Source organism: Oryx dammah, unplaced genomic scaffold (genome assembly GCF_014754425.2).
Source record: "Oryx dammah isolate SB20612 unplaced genomic scaffold, SCBI_Odam_1.1 HiC_scaffold_12, whole genome shotgun sequence".
NCBI lineage: Eukaryota > Metazoa > Chordata > Mammalia > Artiodactyla > Bovidae > Oryx > Oryx dammah.
This window is the reverse complement of record NW_024070196.1, coordinates 61,485,415-61,504,634: the sequence shown is the minus strand read 5'-3', so window position 1 is coordinate 61,504,634 and position 19,220 is coordinate 61,485,415. Positions and strand designations below refer to the sequence as shown.

General features: G+C 40.8%; 2 protein-coding genes across 2 annotated transcripts in view; one reads left to right on the top strand and one right to left on the bottom strand.

Annotated features, from left to right (window-relative positions):
- Positions 1-18: 18 nt before the first annotated feature.
- ERP29 (endoplasmic reticulum protein 29) lies at positions 19-7,645 on the top strand. The gene is made up of 3 exons (XM_040250855.1): positions 19-342; positions 5,350-5,488; positions 6,831-7,645. The coding sequence occupies exons 1-3, from the start codon at positions 205-207 to the stop codon at positions 7,331-7,333; spliced, it is 780 nt and encodes a 259-aa protein (XP_040106789.1). The 5' UTR covers positions 19-204; the 3' UTR covers positions 7,334-7,645.
- A 2,909-nt stretch (positions 7,646-10,554) lies between these two features.
- The window catches only part of NAA25 (N-alpha-acetyltransferase 25, NatB auxiliary subunit), a 65,535-nt gene continuing 56,869 nt past the window's right edge, over positions 10,555-19,220 (bottom strand). Inside the window, exons 23-24 of the mRNA XM_040250854.1 lie at positions 15,565-15,711; positions 10,555-13,533 (exon numbers count right to left, since the gene is read on the bottom strand). Of these exons, the coding sequence (XP_040106788.1) occupies positions 13,411-13,533; positions 15,565-15,711 (270 nt within the window). The 3' untranslated portion in view covers positions 10,555-13,410. The remainder of the gene's footprint in view (positions 13,534-15,564; positions 15,712-19,220) is intronic.

Here is a 19,220-nt window from a genome sequence, read left to right as displayed (position 1 = left end):
GCGCGGGCTTCGCCGAGTGCGCACGCGCGGCAGCTCCATTTCCCCGCCCCTCGCGTGGCTCCTCCCTCTCAGCCTAGGCTGGCGTGTGCCTGGTGGGCTGTACACGTGCGCGCACCCGAGCCTGCCCGCCTAAACTTCGTGGTCCCTGGCTCGGCGTTTCCTCCACTGCAGCCTTCCCAGCACCTACTGCCAGAATCCGGCGTTATGGCTGCCGCCATTCCCCGCGCCGCTTCTCTCTCCCCATTATTTCCCCTTCTCCTGTTCCTCCTCTCTGCTCCGCAAGACAGCAGTGGCCTGCACACCAAGGGCGCCCTTCCCCTGGATACAATCACTTTCTACAAGGTAAAGGGGACGGGAATCTAGCGCGCAGGTGCAGCCAGACCGCCCAAGGGAGCGCGCACCCGTGAGGGGACGCAGGGGACTGACAGCTGGCAGGAGGTGGTCTGTAGCGACGATCCGGGGACTTCCCACCGTCCTGTAGGACTGATGGACTCTGGGCCCAGACCGTATCCTGACCATAGAGCATACGATCGAGGGTCCCCAAACACCTTTGCAGTATTTGCATTTGCTTCCTCTTTTGCTAAAGTATTGCGGAGATGCAGCCTTCCCGTCGCCTAAGGGAAGAGGGCGGTGCCGGGCGAGATCCAATCCTTGAGTCCCAAGTTGGAGAACCGGAGGGCGGTGCGAGGCGGATGCCACCAAGCTCCAAGCGCAGCTGGGACGAAGGTCGAACGCGGCTTGTTAGCCTGCGTTTCAGCGCCCCTCTTGCGTTGGCTTCTATTGCAACCACTGTATAGATATTCTGCGTCTCCTTAAAAAGTGCAGGTTTTAAGAATAAGTTTCGGTTCGTCCACCCTGTAGTGAATGTCTTGGGCCTGGTGACAGATAAAATCGGGTCGAGACATGGAAGGATTTGCTCTACCCCTGCCTCCATAGAATTGGGGTCTTGGCCTGGGTAAATGGACGTTAGGAGTGTTGAAGGCTGAATGCAGTCCCTGTCCTCTATTTTTGCGCCCACTGGCACCTTTTTCGGAGAGGGCGATGGCACCCCACTCCAGTACTCTTGCCTGGAAAATCCCATGGACAGAGGAGCATGGTAGGCTGCAGTCCATGGGGTCGCTAAGAGTCGGACACGACTGAACGACTTCCCTTTCACTTTTCACTTTCATGCATTGGAGAAGGAAATGGCAACCCACTCCAGTGTTCTTGCCTGGAGAATCCCAGGGACGGGGGAGCCTCGTGGGCTGCCGTCTCTGGGGTCGCACAGAGTCGGACACGACTGAAGCGACTTAGCAGCAGCAGGCACCTTTTTAATCTCGCCCATTGTGATGGGCAAGCTGAGTGTTAAGAGAGAGCCAGTCGTTTTATTTTCTTAATTTGTACCCATTGCTGGGAAGTGAAACCAAGAAGTGGAGCTCTAAATCTGTCTCAGCTGGTTGAACTCAGTATTTTTGAAAGGGTTCCCGGTTGTGGAGTTGGCACCTGTGGCTCGTTGAGTGCCAAGTTTAAAAATTCAAAAGTGTAGGTATGACCAGTTGGTTGTCAGGCACACCCCCCACAGCACCCTTTGCTTTGGGGGCCTTTCTTGGCAAAGGGAACCCACTACCACCCAAACATGGATATGGGATAACATCACAGACCAAATGTGACTTAGAGGGAAACGTCACACTGTTAATGGTAGCAGTATTTCCTCATCTATTAGTGTTGTGTCTCCATCTTTATAGCTACCACCCTAGTCTAGGCTATATCTCAAGTAGTTTCCTCGCTAGTCTGCAGATTTTCACTCTGGAGCCTCTCAGTCCACTCACACAGTAGCTGAATTCCTGCATGATCTGATCCCTGCATCCCTCTCCTTTCATCAAACCTTAACAATTCACCTCTTGGTCCCCTCTGCTTCAACCACACTTGCGGTGCTTTGTCCTCTGGCTATTCCTAGCTCCTTATTGCCTTAGGCCCTTGTACTTGCAGTTCTTTGTGACTAGAACATTCTTTGCTCGATCTTTGAAAGGTTGGTTGCTGCTCTTCATTCAGGCTTGGGTTAAATGTTATCTTTTCAAATTACCTCCACACCCTCCATTCCAGGGGTTTTTCTAATGGCTCACACAGGAAAAAATCTGCCTGCAGTGCAGGAAACCTGGGTTCCATCCTGGGTCAGGGAGATCCCCTGGAGAAGGGAATGGCTACCCACTCCAGTATTGCCTAGAGAATCCCCATAGACAGAGGATCCTGGCAGGCTACAGTCCACAGGGTTTCAGAGTTGCACATGACTGAGTGATAAACACTTTAGCTTTCTCAGATTTCCTCCTCGTGCAATCTGAAGTGCCAGTCACATTGCTCTGTTTGATTTCTCTGAACTCTCATCACTGGTTTGTTTTTTTTTCTCTGGCCTAGTGTATCGTCTCCTACACTATAATATTATATACTTGTGAAGAACTACCTTGTCTGTCTTGTTCACTGATCATCTGCACGACCTAACAGTTTACCTGTTACCTAGAAGATGCTCAGTAATAATGTGTTGTCTGAACAAATGTTTTCTCCAGTCTTTTCTAAATCTCACTCTCTTCCGTCACTTACAACAAAAGGGGAGCTTCCTAGGCTTACTGTATCCAGGGGTCTTTCTGTGATCTCCAGTGTTGTTTTTTGTTTGTTTGTTTCTTGCCCTTTACGACCACTAAAAATAAGAGATCCTGTCTGTTTCCTTTACTTCTGTGTTCACTTAGAACAGTGCCTGGCAATGATAGGCCGTCAGTACCTTTTTATTCAATGAATGAATGATGAATTCATCACTACATTGAAGAAACAAGGTGCCTAAATGTAGGTTAATGTGGAACAGACTCCTCAAGGATGAGGAAAGGAGAGAGATTTCTAAAGCAGTTCAAAGGTACAGATTGAATAAAAGAACAAGAAGAAATTAATCATCCAAATGTTTGCCATTCAAACAAGGGCTTCCCTTGTGGCTCAGCTGGTAAAGAATCCGCCTGCAATGCGGGAGACCTGGGTTCGATCCTTGGGTTGGGAAGATCCCCTGGAGAAGGGAAAGGCTACCCACTCCAGTATTCTGGCCTGGAGAATTCCATGGACTATATATAGTCCATGGGGTTGCAAAGAGTCGGACACGACTTAGTGACTTTTACTTTGCCATTCAAAACCATTCTGCAATAGCTAAAAATGGTGAAAATAAAAGATGATGTCCTTTCTATTCTATTTCAGTATTAAACCACTGTCTGATTATTAATCCTGGAGAAGGGAATGGCAACCCACTCCAGTATTCTTGTCCGGAAAATTCCATGGACAGAGGAGCCTGGTGAACTATAGTCCGTGGGGTCACAGAGTCGGACACGAGTGAGTGACCTAACACACACACAGAGACATGATTATTAATATTATTCTATAATATAAATGGAACTCCCTTTGAAGGTAGGTTATCATGTGTTTTTGTAAAAAATTTTCTCCTTGGACCTGTTGCATCTGCTACCAAAGCCTATCCTGGGTTTGTTCATTTATTAGATATTTTTGGAGTACCTGTCACATGCTAGGTGCTGTTGGGCACTAGGGATACAGCAGAAAACAGGTCAGAGAGGGTCCTTATTCTCATAAATGTATATTCTAGTGGAGAGGACTGACAACAAGCAAATAAGGATTTCAGAGTGATTAATGCAGTGAAAAAACTGGTATATGGTGGCATGATAGAGTTTGATGGAAAGGAAGCAGAATTAGATGGTATGAGCGCAGGAGGCCTCTCTGTTCGGAGAGGACGTTTGTACTCAGCTTTGATAACCATGGAAAGGCCCAGGGAAAGGGCACTCCAGCCAGTAGAGACAGCAAATGAAAAGGACCTGAGTAGGAATGTTTGTTGAAACTAAAATAAGGCCAGATGGGCCAGAGGGATGTGGTCTGATTTATATTTTTAAGTCTTCCCTGCTTGTTAGGCTCCAGAGCTCAGACTTCTGGGGATCAGTGACCATTTAAAGATTACCTGTTCTGGACCCTTCTCCCTCTTTCTTTGTGTCCCTAGGCGCTGTTATATATTTTTTAAAACCAAATAGACATCAAAAAAAAAAAAAAATAAGGAACACGGACTAACAAAAACTGGAATAGTGCCAGCTTGATTTAATTACAGCAGTGATTGCCTGTGTTGAAAAATTAACCAGCCATGATGACTTTGATTAGAAAAATAAAAGGTTGTAGGAGGGAAGGCAGTGCTACTGACCTGAGGGAGCTTATTAGATAAAAATCTGTGCATTGGGTAAAACCATCAAAGTGAAGTTTTGCATTTCTTCATTAAGTTAAACATAGAATTGCTATATGACCCTGCAATTCCACTCCTAGGTATGTTCCCAGAAGAGCTGAAAAGAGGTGTTCAGACAAAAGCCTGTACACAAGCGTTTATAACAACACTATTCACAAATAACCGTTAGGTGGAAACAACCCAAATATCCCTCAACTGATGAATGGATAAACAAAATATGATATATCCATACAATGGAATATTTATTTGACCATAAAAAGGAATGAAATACTGATGCATGCTACAGCATGAATGAATCTTGAAAACATTATGCTAAGTGAAAGGAGCCACACACAAAAGGTCACTTAGGAGGAGGACTGAGGAATGACGGCTTAATGGATATGTGGTTCCTTTTCAATGATGGAAATGGAAAATATTCTGGAAGTAGGTATTAGTGATGGTTGTGCAGCATAGTTAATGCAATAAATTCCACTCGTACACTTTAAAATGGCAAATTTTATGTGATGTAAATTTTACAGTTAAAATAAAAATCTTGATCCTGACAGTTTAGATCCTAGCGATCTAACATAACTGCTTACGTTAACCAATCTAAACTGAATCTAACTGGTTTAGAGAGGGGACACTGTCCTAAGCCTAGCCTCTCAGCAACTTCCTGTGAACCCTGAAATTGCAGAGTTCAAACTCTGGACCTCCTCACCAGAGTGCCTTTCATGGTGCCAGCTCCTTTATAGATGGTTGGCTGGTTCCAGAAAGGCCCCTGGGATGATGGGCATGACAGGGGCTAACCTAGTGTGTGCTAAGGGTAGGCTTCCTTAGTCTTACCAAAGGGCCACTGGAAGAGAGGCCTTAGAACGCCTGTAGCATGGTTTATTGCAGACAGTTTGATTAGTGTGAGCAACTACTTAATGGGGTCCCCGGGACACAGCAAACATCATCAAATTGTTAAATGAATCGAGGGATGAAGGAACGAATGAATGAATGTTTGTGAGTTTGTCTCCCTTGTGGGCTTGGTTTCCACTCTGAAAGAGGTCCCTGGGGAAAGGGAATTAGCCCCAAAGGTCCTTGGGAACCCTCACTTGCTCAGCTCTATGTGCCCTCAGGTCATTCCCAAAAGCAAGTTCGTCCTGGTGAAGTTTGACACCCAGTACCCCTATGGTGAGAAGCAGGATGAGTTCAAGCGTCTGGCTGAAAACTCAGCTTCCAGTGATGATCTCCTGGTGGCAGAGGTGGGGATCTCAGGTATGGATAAGTCTGGAATGACTGAGGAGGGCAGAGGGGGAAGAAACTAGGGGTTACTTCCCTATTTGTCAGAACACCCCAGCATCTTCCTGTCTGAGCCACACACATCTAGTGTAAATGGGGTCCTTGCCTTTCAAGAAGTCTGGTACCCACGGCAGGCTTAGCTTGAGCAGATTCTATGACCACAGAAACTCAGCTCAAATGTTTACTGTGTGCCAGGCCACTGTGCCAAGTGTTTTACATGTATGTCATCCTTGTGGCAACTCTGTGAAAAGTTTTATGATCCCCGAATGAAGAAACAGATGCTTAGAGAAACTTGCTCAAGATTATAAAGTGACAGACCTAGGATTGGAACCCCACACTTCCTATACCACTACCTCGTAACAGGTGGTCTTGGCGACGTATAAGCAACTAGTTGCCATCGTGTCAGCCCTTGGGGCTGCTACTGCCTGTTGGGAAGGACATAGCACATAGTAACAGCTACCACATGTTGGACTTCCCTGACGGCTCAGTGGTAAAGAATCCACCTGCCAATGGAGGAGACAGGTTCAATCCTTGGGTCGGAAAGACACCCTGGAGAAGGGGAATGGCAACCCACTCCAGTATTCTTGCCTGGGCAATCCCTGGACAGAGGAGCCTAGTGGGCTACAGTCCATGGGGTTGCAAAGGAGTCAGACACATCTGAGCAACCAAAACCACCACCACCACATATTAAACACTTAACTCTGCCAGGTTAAGTGGCACATATCCCCTTATTGGGTCCTCCCGAGAGCCCTCAAGTGTTAGGGGCCGTGTTCATTACCTACCACACATTCCCTCAGCTCCAGCCAGACTATACTTTGTAACCCTTAAACACACGCAGCTCATTCCTGCCTCAGAGCTTTTGCACTTGCAGTCCTTTCTGCCTGAAACACTCTTCCCACATCTTGATATGTCTGGCTGCTTCGTTTTCAGGTCCATGAGTTCATGTCATCTTCACATGTCACTGTTTCATTTTTGTCATGGCGCTAATCACTTACATTCTTTTATTATCTCTTCTCACCCTTTGAAGAGTGTAAGCTCTTGAGGTCAGGCAGTGTGGTACTCTTAATCACAACTAAATCCCGAGCACTAGAGGACAGTCCCTGGCACATAGTGGCACGTATAATAAATATGCAGAATTCCCCCTTTTCAAATGAGGAAAATGAAGGTCAGAGAGGTAAAGGACTTGACTAATGCCCCGTGGTTAGGGAGTAGCAGAGGAGGAATTCCGACAGCCGGAATTCTCAGCTCAGGCCTCACTGCAACCTCCTGCCATGCCTTCCTCGGGGTCTTGTTCCTCATTTCTGATTTCCATTCACAGATTATGGCGACAAGCTGAATATGGAGCTGAGTGAGAAATACAAGCTGGACAAAGAGAGCTACCCTGTCTTCTATCTCTTCCAGGATGGGGACTTTGAGAACCCAATCCTGTATAGTGGGGCAGTTAAGGTTGGAGCCATCCAGCGCTGGCTAAAGGGACATGGGATCTACCTAGGTATGCCTGGTTGCCTGCCTGCGTATGACACCCTTGCTGGGGAGTTCATCAGGGCCTCTGGTGTGGAGGCCCGCCAGTCCCTCTTGAAGCAGGGGCAGGACAACCTCGCGAGTGTGAAGGAGACTGACAAGAAGTGGGCCGAGCAATACCTTAAGATCATGGGAAAGATCTTGGACCAAGGTGAGGATTTCCCAGCATCAGAGATGACCAGGATCACCAAGCTGATTGAGAAGAACAAGATGAGTGATGGGAAGAAGGAAGAACTCCAGAAGAGCTTAAACATTTTGACTGCCTTCCAGAAGAAGGGGGGTGAGAAGGAGGAGCTGTGAGAAGGCACTCCAGGGTTTGGTGGGGTGGGGAGGGGTAAGTTACCTTCTGGCTGTGAAACTCTCCTGGGATATCAGGGAGTTGTAGGAAAAGTGGCAGGAAACCAGAAATCTAAGCATGCGTGGATACTGATGCTGATGTGACTGTGCTTGGAACATCTCTGTAGCTGGTCGCAGATAGCTGGTGAACACTTAGATGGCTTGTGAAATTCCCCCTCAGAAGGAATTGGTGCTATAAAGAGGAGTATACTGCCCAGGTTCTTGAAAGGTATGATTCTGATCCCAATTAAAGTTTCCGTGTTTTCGTTAAGTAGACCTGTAGCCATTTAGTTTTCTTTTACAAATTATACTTTGGCCTGTGGCCTGCTTTTTCCTTGGAACTTATTTTTTTAAAGCTAAGGTGGTGTGGACTCTGCTCTACCAGGGTAACAGACTAACCTGGTAACACTGTGGAAACTAGGCTGAGCTCAAGACCTACCTTTAATTTCCTTTCCACAAGTGTTCGATTCAGGTGGACTGATTGCAGCTGGTCGAATGCATTGTCCGTTTTCTGGTCCTTGAAGTTGAATAGCAGTAAATTTTCCCATACTCCGTAGATACATATAGCAGATTCTTAGTTTTACCAGATAATCTGGTAAGTTTCTTTAAGAGTTACATCTAGACAGCTAAATGATATAACTCAGTTCAATTTGAAAGTTTCTTTAGAAAGGGATTGTTTTCCATCTAAGTCACCTTGTCACTGCTGATTACTCAGTAACCACCAGCTTTTTAGTAAGCAGAGTGGGAGAGCACTGTACTGACTTTCAAATCTCTTCTCAAGAGCGATGAGCAATTATCTGCAATAGTAAGCTTCATGGTAGCATTCACACTTCCATACTTAACTATTTGAAAATATCAAACTGCAGCTTATAAAATGTCTAACTGCACCCACACAAAGAAATTTAAGTCGAGCAGAGTTGGCAAGTAAAACTTTAAATTCTTTTTTCCTCCATTTCAGCCATATTGGGTATTTAAAATCACTGGAAACAAAAAATACAGCAAAACTCATGTGTTTAATTGGATGGAACAACAACAAAAGAAATCGCACAGCTTAGGCTAACAATTCAAACCAACTAGATAAAAGATGTTTAAGCCTAAACACCTGCCCACGGCCAACCTCGATACTCTCAATATTTGACAAAAGAATAACTATTTATATATCAGGCCCAATAATTTCAGTATGTCCCCTACTCATTATTTCAATTCTAACTGAAAAATGTGGAAGATCTTTTTCCATACCTCTCACTGGTAAACTTGAGCTGTTCTAGTTTTTTCTCATCCACCTTAAACAGTCATTTTCTTCTTTGAAGTATTCGTTGTCTTATAGAAATTAGAGTAAGACAAATGACGAGTAGAGAAAGGACTCTCAAACTAAATTCAGTCCTCGAATGTGGTCTCATTTCTCAATTGTAAGGGGAAAGGCAGGAAAGTGGCAACCCACCCACGGGCATTTCATTGGACAGGTCCATGCCTTCTATCATTATAAGCCTAGGGTTTTGAGTTGAAGAAATGCGGGCTATTGGATGGCACTGGATTATCATACATCAAAGACTCCTTGCATAAATATTTTTCATTAAAGGTAGGCCATGTTTCTCATTTAGAATCTGCAGTGATTTGTATATGCCACACAAAAATCTTCCCTAACACGTCCAATGGATTCCTTCCCTCTACTTACTAGCATATAATTTACTAATATTGTGTGGCTCAGATGCTAGTAACTAGACTGTAATAAAGGTTATAGCTTCCTAGAGTCAAATCCTACACAATTTTTAATGGAATTTCCAGATAAACTGAAGCACAATGAGCCCCTGGAGCCAACATGAGTCCTGTTCTAACACACACACACACAGCATTAGAATTGCTTTAGGAAAGAATGGTTCTTCAATAGAGAACCTCTAAGATAGGATCAAGATGAAGAATGGGCAGGGTGGGGGGGGCAGTGATTTTTTAGCTCATTTCATCAATGCTTAAGAGTTTGAATCTTTCCCATCCCTTACCTTACTGCCTGGCTTTAGTAGCCTTATCTGCAATAACTGCTTTTCTCATCCGTAAAACAGTACATTATCTAGAACCCACTTTTACTAGGTATGTGGAAGCTGAGGTTGCAAAAAAACACTATGCTCAAGCATAAACACAGGTACCCCACAAATAATTTTTATAAGCATTTGGCTCATGGTTGCTTACCCTCTGCTTGTTACTATGAAATACATGTCTGCATCGAGGCAGTGACAGCATCTCAAGAACAGGGAACATGAAAAAAATAGAAAGCTGAGTCCACCTTTTGAGGAACTCAAAAATGGCAGTGAGAAACAGCCAAGTGCCCGCTTTTTGTTAAAGGGGAAAAAAATGTTGAGGTGGCATTAATTCATAACTGAAGAAGCAAAAACTGACTTTTCTGGGGCTCAATTAAGGGCATTTAATATCACAGGACAGAAAGGAAACTAGGAAGAAAAACAGCTCTTCCTACTGTGTTCCATGTATGAATAAACGTTTGATCTCAGCCTGTAGGTTCATATACTCTTGGATAAAAAACCCATGTCATCAGCCTGCCTGAAATCCTCCAGTAACTTCCCACTAAATTTAGAAATCTCATTCCTTCCCCAGGCTACAATTTCCTGATTGCTCTAATCCCCACTCTACCTTCTATCTCAATCTGTACCCCTCTTCCACTCCTTTAAGTCCTAGGCACTTGAACCATTTTTCCCAGTCACTGGAACATGCTCAGCAGTCTCCTGCCTTTGACTTGTATTCCCTTTTCCAAGGCTGACTCTTCGTCATTCAGGTTAGATGGCACCATCTGAGAGGTCCTCTGGTGACCCTGCCTATCATATATCCTGACTTATATTTTATTAGTCAGGAATTAATTACAAACTAATATTTACCTTTATTGTCTCTTCCCCCACTTCAGCCACTAACTAGGATACAGTCTCATTTACCATTATATCAGCAGAGCCTAACATGGAATCTGGCACACAGTAAATAAATGCCCAATACATGCATAAATCTAACTAATGAATACTAAAGCGCAAGGTGCTATTAAACAAAAGGACTAGTGTGGCCTTGGAGTAATTTTAAATTCACAAGTATTATCATTTTTCTGAGGAATATAACAATACAAAATTGAAATGAATTATACCATTTAAAAAGTTGTGGCTTCTAAGAACACGAACAAAAATGAACCAGGCAAAAGTGCCAAACTGAAAGTGTTTTATATAAATTAACCCATCCAGTTTAAAGTAGATTTGCTATGCTTCACTTAATTCTGAAGAAGGAAGAATATATGCTTCCCACGTTAATAAATCAGAGCAAAAAAGTAGGAAGCGTTTCAATAACAAGGCTGTAGATACGTTGAAACCCCTTTTTATATTAAAAGTTAAAATGAAAGACAAATCCAGATTGAACATAGTGACTGCAAAATATAATGCAATTTTGAACAATTAAAATTATGAAAATATACAAAATTGATGGGCAACACAACTAGGCATTTGTACATTTTCCACTATGTGGAGAACACTAAAAATTTCTCTACCTTTTATCCACATCAGATATATGATTTAAACCAAATGTTTGCTTTGGAGAGTCTTAACTTAGGATCTCAGTAGTATAAAAAGCAGTAATTTTTCAGTCTGTAAACAGTAGTCTTTTTTTTTCTCCTTTCCTTTTTTTTTAAATATCAATTTTCCACACAAAATAAAAACAAAAAACCCAAACAAAGTAAAAACAGCAGCAGCAGCAATGAGTTATTTGGGAATTCTCTTCAAATACCAATGACATACAATTGCTGGAGAGGGTGCTTTTTACTCATGTAAGAATATATATATATATATATATATTTTTTTTAACTGTACACAATTTATAGTGCATGACAGTTTCCAAAAGAACAGATCAATAAAAGATATTGGCCATTTCTGCATAATTTCATTCTTTTTACAATTCTTTCAAAATGTAAGAGGTTGGATCTAATTGAAATGCTACATTTAGTAGGGAAATCAGTTAAGTAACAAAGAAGCATAACCCCAACGTAACATTGTTTGTCACTAAAACCAGTAGAGGACCCAGATGCCCCTAGGAAAGAAAATAAGTAGGCAGACCACTGGAGTCACACACTGTCCCTGAGGACCAAGGCCAGCTCACTGAGCACACATATTCTAGAATGATCATGGTCAGTTGATAGACTTGTTTCAAAGAGCATTTCTACTTCTATGTACAGTATTTTTGGATATTCAGAGAAACATCATTTCAAGAACACATGCCATACACACATAGCCCCACCCCCCCATACACAAAGTTCCATCTAAATAGGCCACAGTTTTGTGAAATGTTATTAGATTTGGAATCAATTTTTAATTCATCTTGTTCAAAGCAGTAAGAACTGCTTTGGGATGGGGTATGACACCTGCGGCTACCAATTAACATCAAATCTAGTTTTTTGAAATTACTGGATGGACTAAGATTTCCAACAAGTCTTATTTTGAAAAGGTAATTCAGTAATTTTCAAAACAGTTTCCTTGCAAGTTGAGACAGTTATCACCCTATCAAATTGTGAATCTAAAGTTGAAATGATGGAAACAAAATGCAATTATTTGCATAAAGAGATTTTCTAAGCTCTTTTCCTGGTTGCTTTTAAAAGAAAAAAGTATCACATTTCACTGGAGAAGTGAGTTGGAGAGAACTTGGAAGGCCTTCAAGACCAATCCTCCATTAGATATTTGAATTTCCTCATCAAATTCATTTCTTTGCTTTTTCAGAATTACTAACTTTAATGGTATTTGGATAACAAAGACCAAAGACTAAAGCACAGATTCCAACACAAAAAAATTACCAAAGCAATTGTATAAAATGTGTAACATTTTCAAGAGCAATGTTTACGTTTTCTGTCAGACCAACCTCTAAAGCTACAGTCTTGGGGAGCTCCAGGTGAACAAGGTTAAACACCATCCTGGTATAACTCTCAAGTTTGAAAAAAGTAAATGCAACCTCAAACCCAACTGATAATGTTTCTTTTGCCAGCCTAAAACTTAAAACCTAGATTAAATCCATATTAATATACATTCTTTCCTTTCTTCCTTCCCAAACCCCCCACTTAAAAAACACTAAGTATTAAATCTTTATTTTCAAGCATATATACATGTGTATATATGCTTGAAAATATACGTATATATGTAAAAGCATATACATATATATATATATCTCACAAAACCAATGACACTGGTATTAGACTTGCCTGCATAAATTATGTACACCTGTCTTCTTTAAAACAGTGATTCCTATCTTTCCCAAACAGACAAAAGATAGCAAGCTAGTCCTCAGCAGGCTTATAAGTGGTCTGCACTACCTTCCCCTCCAAACAACTGTAAGTTAACAGAAGCCTGTCTCTGATTTAACTCTTGCAGGAGCCAGGATGGGGATGTCTTGGCCACTGGCATTATTAAGCCAAAAAATGAGGGCCTGTGATCATGTGAGTGATGCCCTTCAGTGGCAGGTGCTTAGGCCAAATTTAATTGGAAGCCCTCTGAGTACCTACCTTGGGTTTTGTGGGAGCCAAGAAGCTGGAAAGAGGGCCTGCTCCCAATCATGGTCCCCTTCTACTGGCTTCCTGCTTCCTAAGGCTCAAGGACCAGACCAAAACACCCACTGCTATAATGGTAGGGCCATTCAGCTGCTCTGAGTTCAATGCCTTATGCTTAATTTCTATTGCTGCTTTTATAGGACACCCCCAACCACCACCACCAACCACCAGATGTTTCTGGTGATAGAAGGGAAGAAGAAAAGTGGGGTTCTCTTGTGGCTGCCATATGCATATGAACATGTATAAAAAGTGGTCAAACCCAGACAAGGGTCCTGCTTCTGGTTTATATACAATAATTTAATCAGTTGTATACATTTAATACCTAAAAAATTAATTAACAATCAAAGTCCTTCATGCATTTTATGAGGAAGTTCTGGATTTAAAATGATGGTCAACCAGATGTAGTTTTTGCCTGGGAAGATGATGTCATTTTCTGTTGTAGAATCATCAGTGCCCGTGGTTCACACTAACTTTAAATTTTTAGTTTCTTTGTGGTCTCAAGTCTTTTTTTCAGCAGCTCCCCAATTTCCAGAAGTGAGTGCAGATAACTGCTCTGCACTTTCCCTTGTACAGTCTTTGAAAATTTTCTCTCTTCCTACAAAGGAAATAAGAATGAGTGGTCTTGCTCAGAAAGCATTCCCCCAGATTATAGTTTTTCACATGTAAGTTAAAATTACCACTTAACTCCATCAGAAGCTCCATCACAATGGAGTGGGTCATTTTCAATTTCATTAAATGCAAAGATGGCTAATCTCATCACAGATGTCTGTTTCTCCATGTGACTTCTCACTAAGACCCTGTTACTCTAGCATTACTATTCTTTCAAGTAATCTTAGTCAAGTCAGAAAATTGAGATTTCTGATCAAGGAAAAAAGTTAGAAAAATTATTACTAAGTACTTTGGCCATAAAGTCACTACAATTTTCTGATGAGCTATACAAAGTAGAAAAACTGAGATTTCTTACTATTAGTCATCAGGAAACAGGAAAAAAGCAGAAATTTATTATTAATTTAGACATTATCACAGCCACTTCCTAAAGGCATCACATTTACCAGTATCATCTTTTTAGTTATAATACTGACACACTTCCCTCCATTTTAATAAAGTCTACAGATTCCAGAGGCCAAACAACTAAAAAAGACCAAAGTTTTCCTAAGGCTGCTCAAATATGTGAGTTAAATATTTGACCTGTGGTAGACAGCACAAAAAATAAAGGGGATGGGTGGAGTGTTTAAATACGGAAAGGTTGGCTGAAAACTGTTTAACTATATGTGAATTTGGCAGTATTTTAAAGCCCAAAAGAAACCAGATAAGCACAGTTTATTTACCCAAACGTGCATTAAAAGGTATGTACACAAATCTATTTTATTCAGTACTACATATTCTTTCTTTCCTCTTCGAATTTTTTTTTTTACCATGTACAGATTTTACTTTTTGAAACAATGTAAGGCTTAAAAAGAGGAAAACAAAAATACTAAAAATTAATAATCCATCAATTAGTAACTCTAATGACCTATATTCATTCTATATAGTCTATATTCATTCTAAAGTACATAGGGAAACAGTTGAATATACAGCTTAACTGGCCAAAACCAAACTTCTAGGCATCACTTGTCTGATTCCTTTAATCAATCTTTGGAAATGTTAAATGCTCTGAGCCCTTTCCCATAGTAAGCAGTTTATTCAAAGCTATAATATGTTGACGTTTTTTACAAAAGAGGGGCTTACAATCTTTTAAAGCTGGTGTGCCAAGCAAGATTCCATTCATTCCCTTCCCTCGAAGGGCCTGGGTGGAGCTCTTGGGCTGGGATGGTGGCTGCCTCATATTACTGGGGGAGCTCAGTCATCAGCAGAGGCTCAAGTTAGACAAACTACTCAAGAAAATCATTCCCTTAAGATCAGAGTTCCATCACTGGAACAACGATCTAGAAACAGGTGGCTCCACAACGCCCTTCTGGCACCTTCCAAAATCCTAAACCTACTCCAGGCTGGTGCATGTTAACTCACCTGACACCATTTGTTTGTTCTATTAAATTTGTTTTTTAAAAAGAACCTACATTTTAAAAAGTGACTTTACAGGGATTTTCCTTGCAGAATTTTAAGAAACCAGCCTAAAAACAATGATTAGGAGAAAACTAATTCCTTTGATTCCATACTTCCTTATTGGCTGACTTGCTCTGGTGTAACTAATATTGACATAATTATTTCTGATGTTCAGCATCTTTCCTTTTTTATGTGATGACTGCTGGGCTGGCAAAGAAACCAGGCAATCCAGCAGCAGGGAAGTTCTCAGTCATGGAGATTGTCCCTGGATTTCTCAAAAGTATGTCTGGTTCCCTCTGGTGCTCAAAATAGGAACAATAATAATTCCACTCCTCAACAATCTGTCAGTAGTTTTCATAGTTAAACAACACCCCCAAAAAATGTATAAAAGGGAAGAGTCGGGGATGAGGGATGATGGGGAGAAGACCCCACCACCACCACAATAAAAAACTAGTGCCAGGGACCTTCTAATCTCAAGTCCTACACGGAGAGAATGGTGAACTGAAAACTAACTCGTCCCTGTGATAGAAGTGAGAACACTCGACTATCTCTAACTTACTGCTGATCAACCACAGTCTCTTACCAGCGAGAGAGAAGTGTCTTCTAAAATAAGTTCTTCAAGTTTAAGTGCAATTAGATGTGTTTCAAGTCCTTTAATATGATCCACAACATTGGAAATTAAAGTCTGAAGCCCAGTAACATAGTCTTGAAAACTGGTAAAAACAGGTGGCTAAAAAAAAAAAAAAAGATTTTTAAGAAGTTGAAAGATTATCAAACATATTTCTTCGATGCTTATATCACATAATTATGTTAACAGTCAATAGCTCAACATATCAATGCAAAAAACAGTACCACCACAATAGGAAAAACTTGGCCGAAGAAAGAAACAGAAAATGTATCAAAGAAATCCCAGAGGGCTTCCCTGGTGGCACCGTGGATAAGAATGCATGTGCCAATGCAGGGGACAAGGGTTCAATCCCTGCTCCAGGAAGACTCCACATGCCAAAGAGCCTGTGCTCCAGGGCCCGCGCAGCACAACTGCTAGTCCACATGCCCTAGGGCTCACGCTTTGCAACAGAGAAGCCACTGGCAATGAGAAGCCCATGGACTGCACTAGAGTGGTCCATGCTCACTGCTACTAGAGAAAGCCCATGCACAGCAGTGAAGACCCAGTGCGGCCATAAATAATACATCTTTAAAAAAGGAAAAAAGGAAACAAAAAATCCCAGTAATGGTATAATTAAAAAAAACAAACAAACAGACAAACACAAGAAACCCAGCCAATCAACTAGTAAAGCTAGCTTTTCACTCAAGAAGTTTTCTTTGAAGGTACAACATCAACAGAATTCTTTTAACACCAATTGGCGGTGGGCAGGAGTACCAATGTTTGCCTATTGAATGGGTAAAAATATACCACACCATTGGAGAATATAAAAACAGAAGAACAGGTATCTCTGGCTTTTTGAAAGTTCACTTCATGCCACTTAGCTTTTATGAAAGACCTACATTAGTACCTGTTTTTGCTAACCAAAAGAAATCCAAAGAAGATTTTCACTTTAACAGGAAGAAGCTGAAAAGCATTTACAGCAAACTGTTATAGAAGTAGCGCACACCCTGAGCAACAAGAATAGCACTGGAACTATACTCAACATCAAGCCACCACAGCTTTGAACTATATCTGTAAGCATCTGTGCTTTCTCTCAATTTATTCTGTGTATCCCATTAGCAAGATGTGTCTTAAGGTAATTGTTTCTTTCCTTTATGCCACTTGGGCTTATGAAAGGTTTCAAAGGAATACTGTGTCTTGGTAGCAGGGGAAACCTGTATACGTAGTAATTTCAGATCTAAGAGATAGCCTAAGGAAATCATATTATAAATTCATCTTGTATATTTGTCCATATTTTAATAGCAGTACTATTTGTAATATTAAGAGAAAATTAGGACTTCCCTGGTGGTAGAGTGGATAGGAAGCCACCTACCAATGCAGGGGACAAGGGTTCAATCCCTGATCTGGGAAGATTCCACATGCCATGGAGCAACTAAGCCGGCAAGTCCCAATTACTGAAGTCCTTATGCCTAGAGCCTGTGCTCCACAACAAGAGAAGCTACTGCAATGAGAAGGCTGTGCACCGCAATGAAAAGTAGCCCCTGCCTGCTGCAACTAAAAGCTGGAGCACAGTAAGGAAGAGCCAGCGCAACCAAAAATAATTTTTAAAAAAATAAAACAATAAAAGAAAATTAGAACCAACTAAACACTCAACATTGAGAATAAGTTATGGTATATGAATAAAACAGGATGGCACATAAGCATTTAAAGTAATGAGATACATCTATATTTGCTGAAATGAAAAGATGTCCAAGATACCTTATTAAGTGAAAACAAAACAAATAGCCAAGTTCAGAACTTTTGATAGAAAGTTCTATAGAAAGTTTCTATATTTCTGGCTTGTATGTAGTGGCTATCACTGTTGAGTGGGAAAATGGGTGATCTTCTCTTTATTCGTATCTTTAGGTTACTTTGACAGTCAGAAAAAAGGCTATCCTCATTTTTGGAAATTAGAAAAGCAATATCTACAAAAACTCACACAAAATCCAAATACCAAAAGCTATTTTGACAAGTACTACGAGTGTAGGTTTTCCGCAGAAGAGAAAGTAACAGAGCAACTCTGGTCTATACTTTCAAACTCTGCACTCATGATCTGTTAAAATTATCTTGAACAATGAAGGAGAGAAGTAAATAAATGGTAATACCCAGGATAAGTGTCAAATCTAAAGAATTCCTGAATTGTTACTGAACTGTGCAGGAAATTAACATTACTAATAAAACCATCAAAATTTTCAAATGACAATGGTTACTATATTGCTACAATGAACAAAAATTTCCCATTAATGAAATAGCATGTTATTGCGGAATATATCCTGAACATCTTTCCCTATGAAAAGAATACAAATTATGTTAATGTTTCACACATTCAAAAGTTAACCAATTAAAATGGGAGGAAACTCCAAAGTTGAATACAAACAGAAATACATGAATCTTATCTACATCCCATTAATAACATAATCCAAGTTTTAAACTCCAGTGCTTTTATAGAGTACCTCAACTACTACATTCATTGAACATATTCTAAGGACAAAAAAGAACTGCAAAAATTTGAACTTCAGTGGGTTTGTTACTGGAACTGGTAATGCAACCAATGTACTATTTCCAAAACTATTTACAGTGTTTACTTTACTGTAAAACAGCATATGAATAAATATATTGATCCTGTTGGGAACCGTTGTTCTCACTCTGAAAAGAAAGCTACAAATATGGAATGAGAGAAGGAATGGAAGGAAGAGGACTGTGATATTGGACTACAGCTGGAGGTTATCAGTAAGAATTAATTATTTAAAACTATGTGTGTATGTATCTAAATAAATTTCCTGTCTCTCTTCACTGACATTAACTAGAAGCAATAAAACCCCAATAGCAATTAATGCATCTAACAACTAGATCTTAGTATTCTGAATAGCTATTCCCCACAAAGGAACCAGGGCTCAATGGGAAAAAGGTATGATTTCAGTTCAATGGGTGAGTACAAAGTGCTTAGAACATTTTGTGGTTTCGGAAAGTAAGGGCTCAAAAACCAATGAGGACGTGTTCAAGGACAGGAACCAGCCTAAAGTGGCTCCCATTAGCCAAATTTGGGCATCCAAAAGAAAATGATGACAATGGATTATAAGGTAAATTTAAAAAAGAATGAGTACACAGTGATACTAAAATAGATAGTTGATATTAAAAATATACAACTCTATTTTACAGAATGCCAGATAATAAATTATTAATGATTAGTAACATTTTTTTAAAATTACCATTGTGGAACCATCAAAGTAATAAATGATTCATGCAAGTCACACTAATAATGAATGTTAAAAGTAGTGGGTGTAAAGCTCTGGGGAACAAGATACTCACAGTCTCAATTCACAGATTAATTACAGAGAGGAAAGACATACTCATAATAAAGAAATCTGGCAGATACTTCCTTTATCAAGTAATTAAATCTGAAATTATCAATAATGGGACATAACATTAGTGCCTCCTGATTTAACTGCTAAAAAGGACACAGCATCTAAATCTAATGAAACAATTAACCAAATCCAGATTGTGAGAGGAGAAGGCAGTGGCACCCTATTCCAGTACTCTTGCCTGGAAAATCCCATGGACAGAGGAGCCTGGTGGGCTGCAGTCCACGGGGT

Excerpts from the sequence above, each read along its gene's own strand:
- ERP29 (XM_040250855.1), top strand. The coding sequence starts at position 205 with ATGGCTGCCGCCATTCCCCGCGCCGCTTCTCTCTCCCCATTATTTCCC. Across the intron at positions 343-5,349 it reads ATACAATCACTTTCTACAAG|GTCATTCCCAAAAGCAAGTT; the intron begins GTAAAGGGGACG and ends ATGTGCCCTCAG. Across the intron at positions 5,489-6,830 it reads GGCAGAGGTGGGGATCTCAG|ATTATGGCGACAAGCTGAAT; the intron begins GTATGGATAAGT and ends TTCCATTCACAG.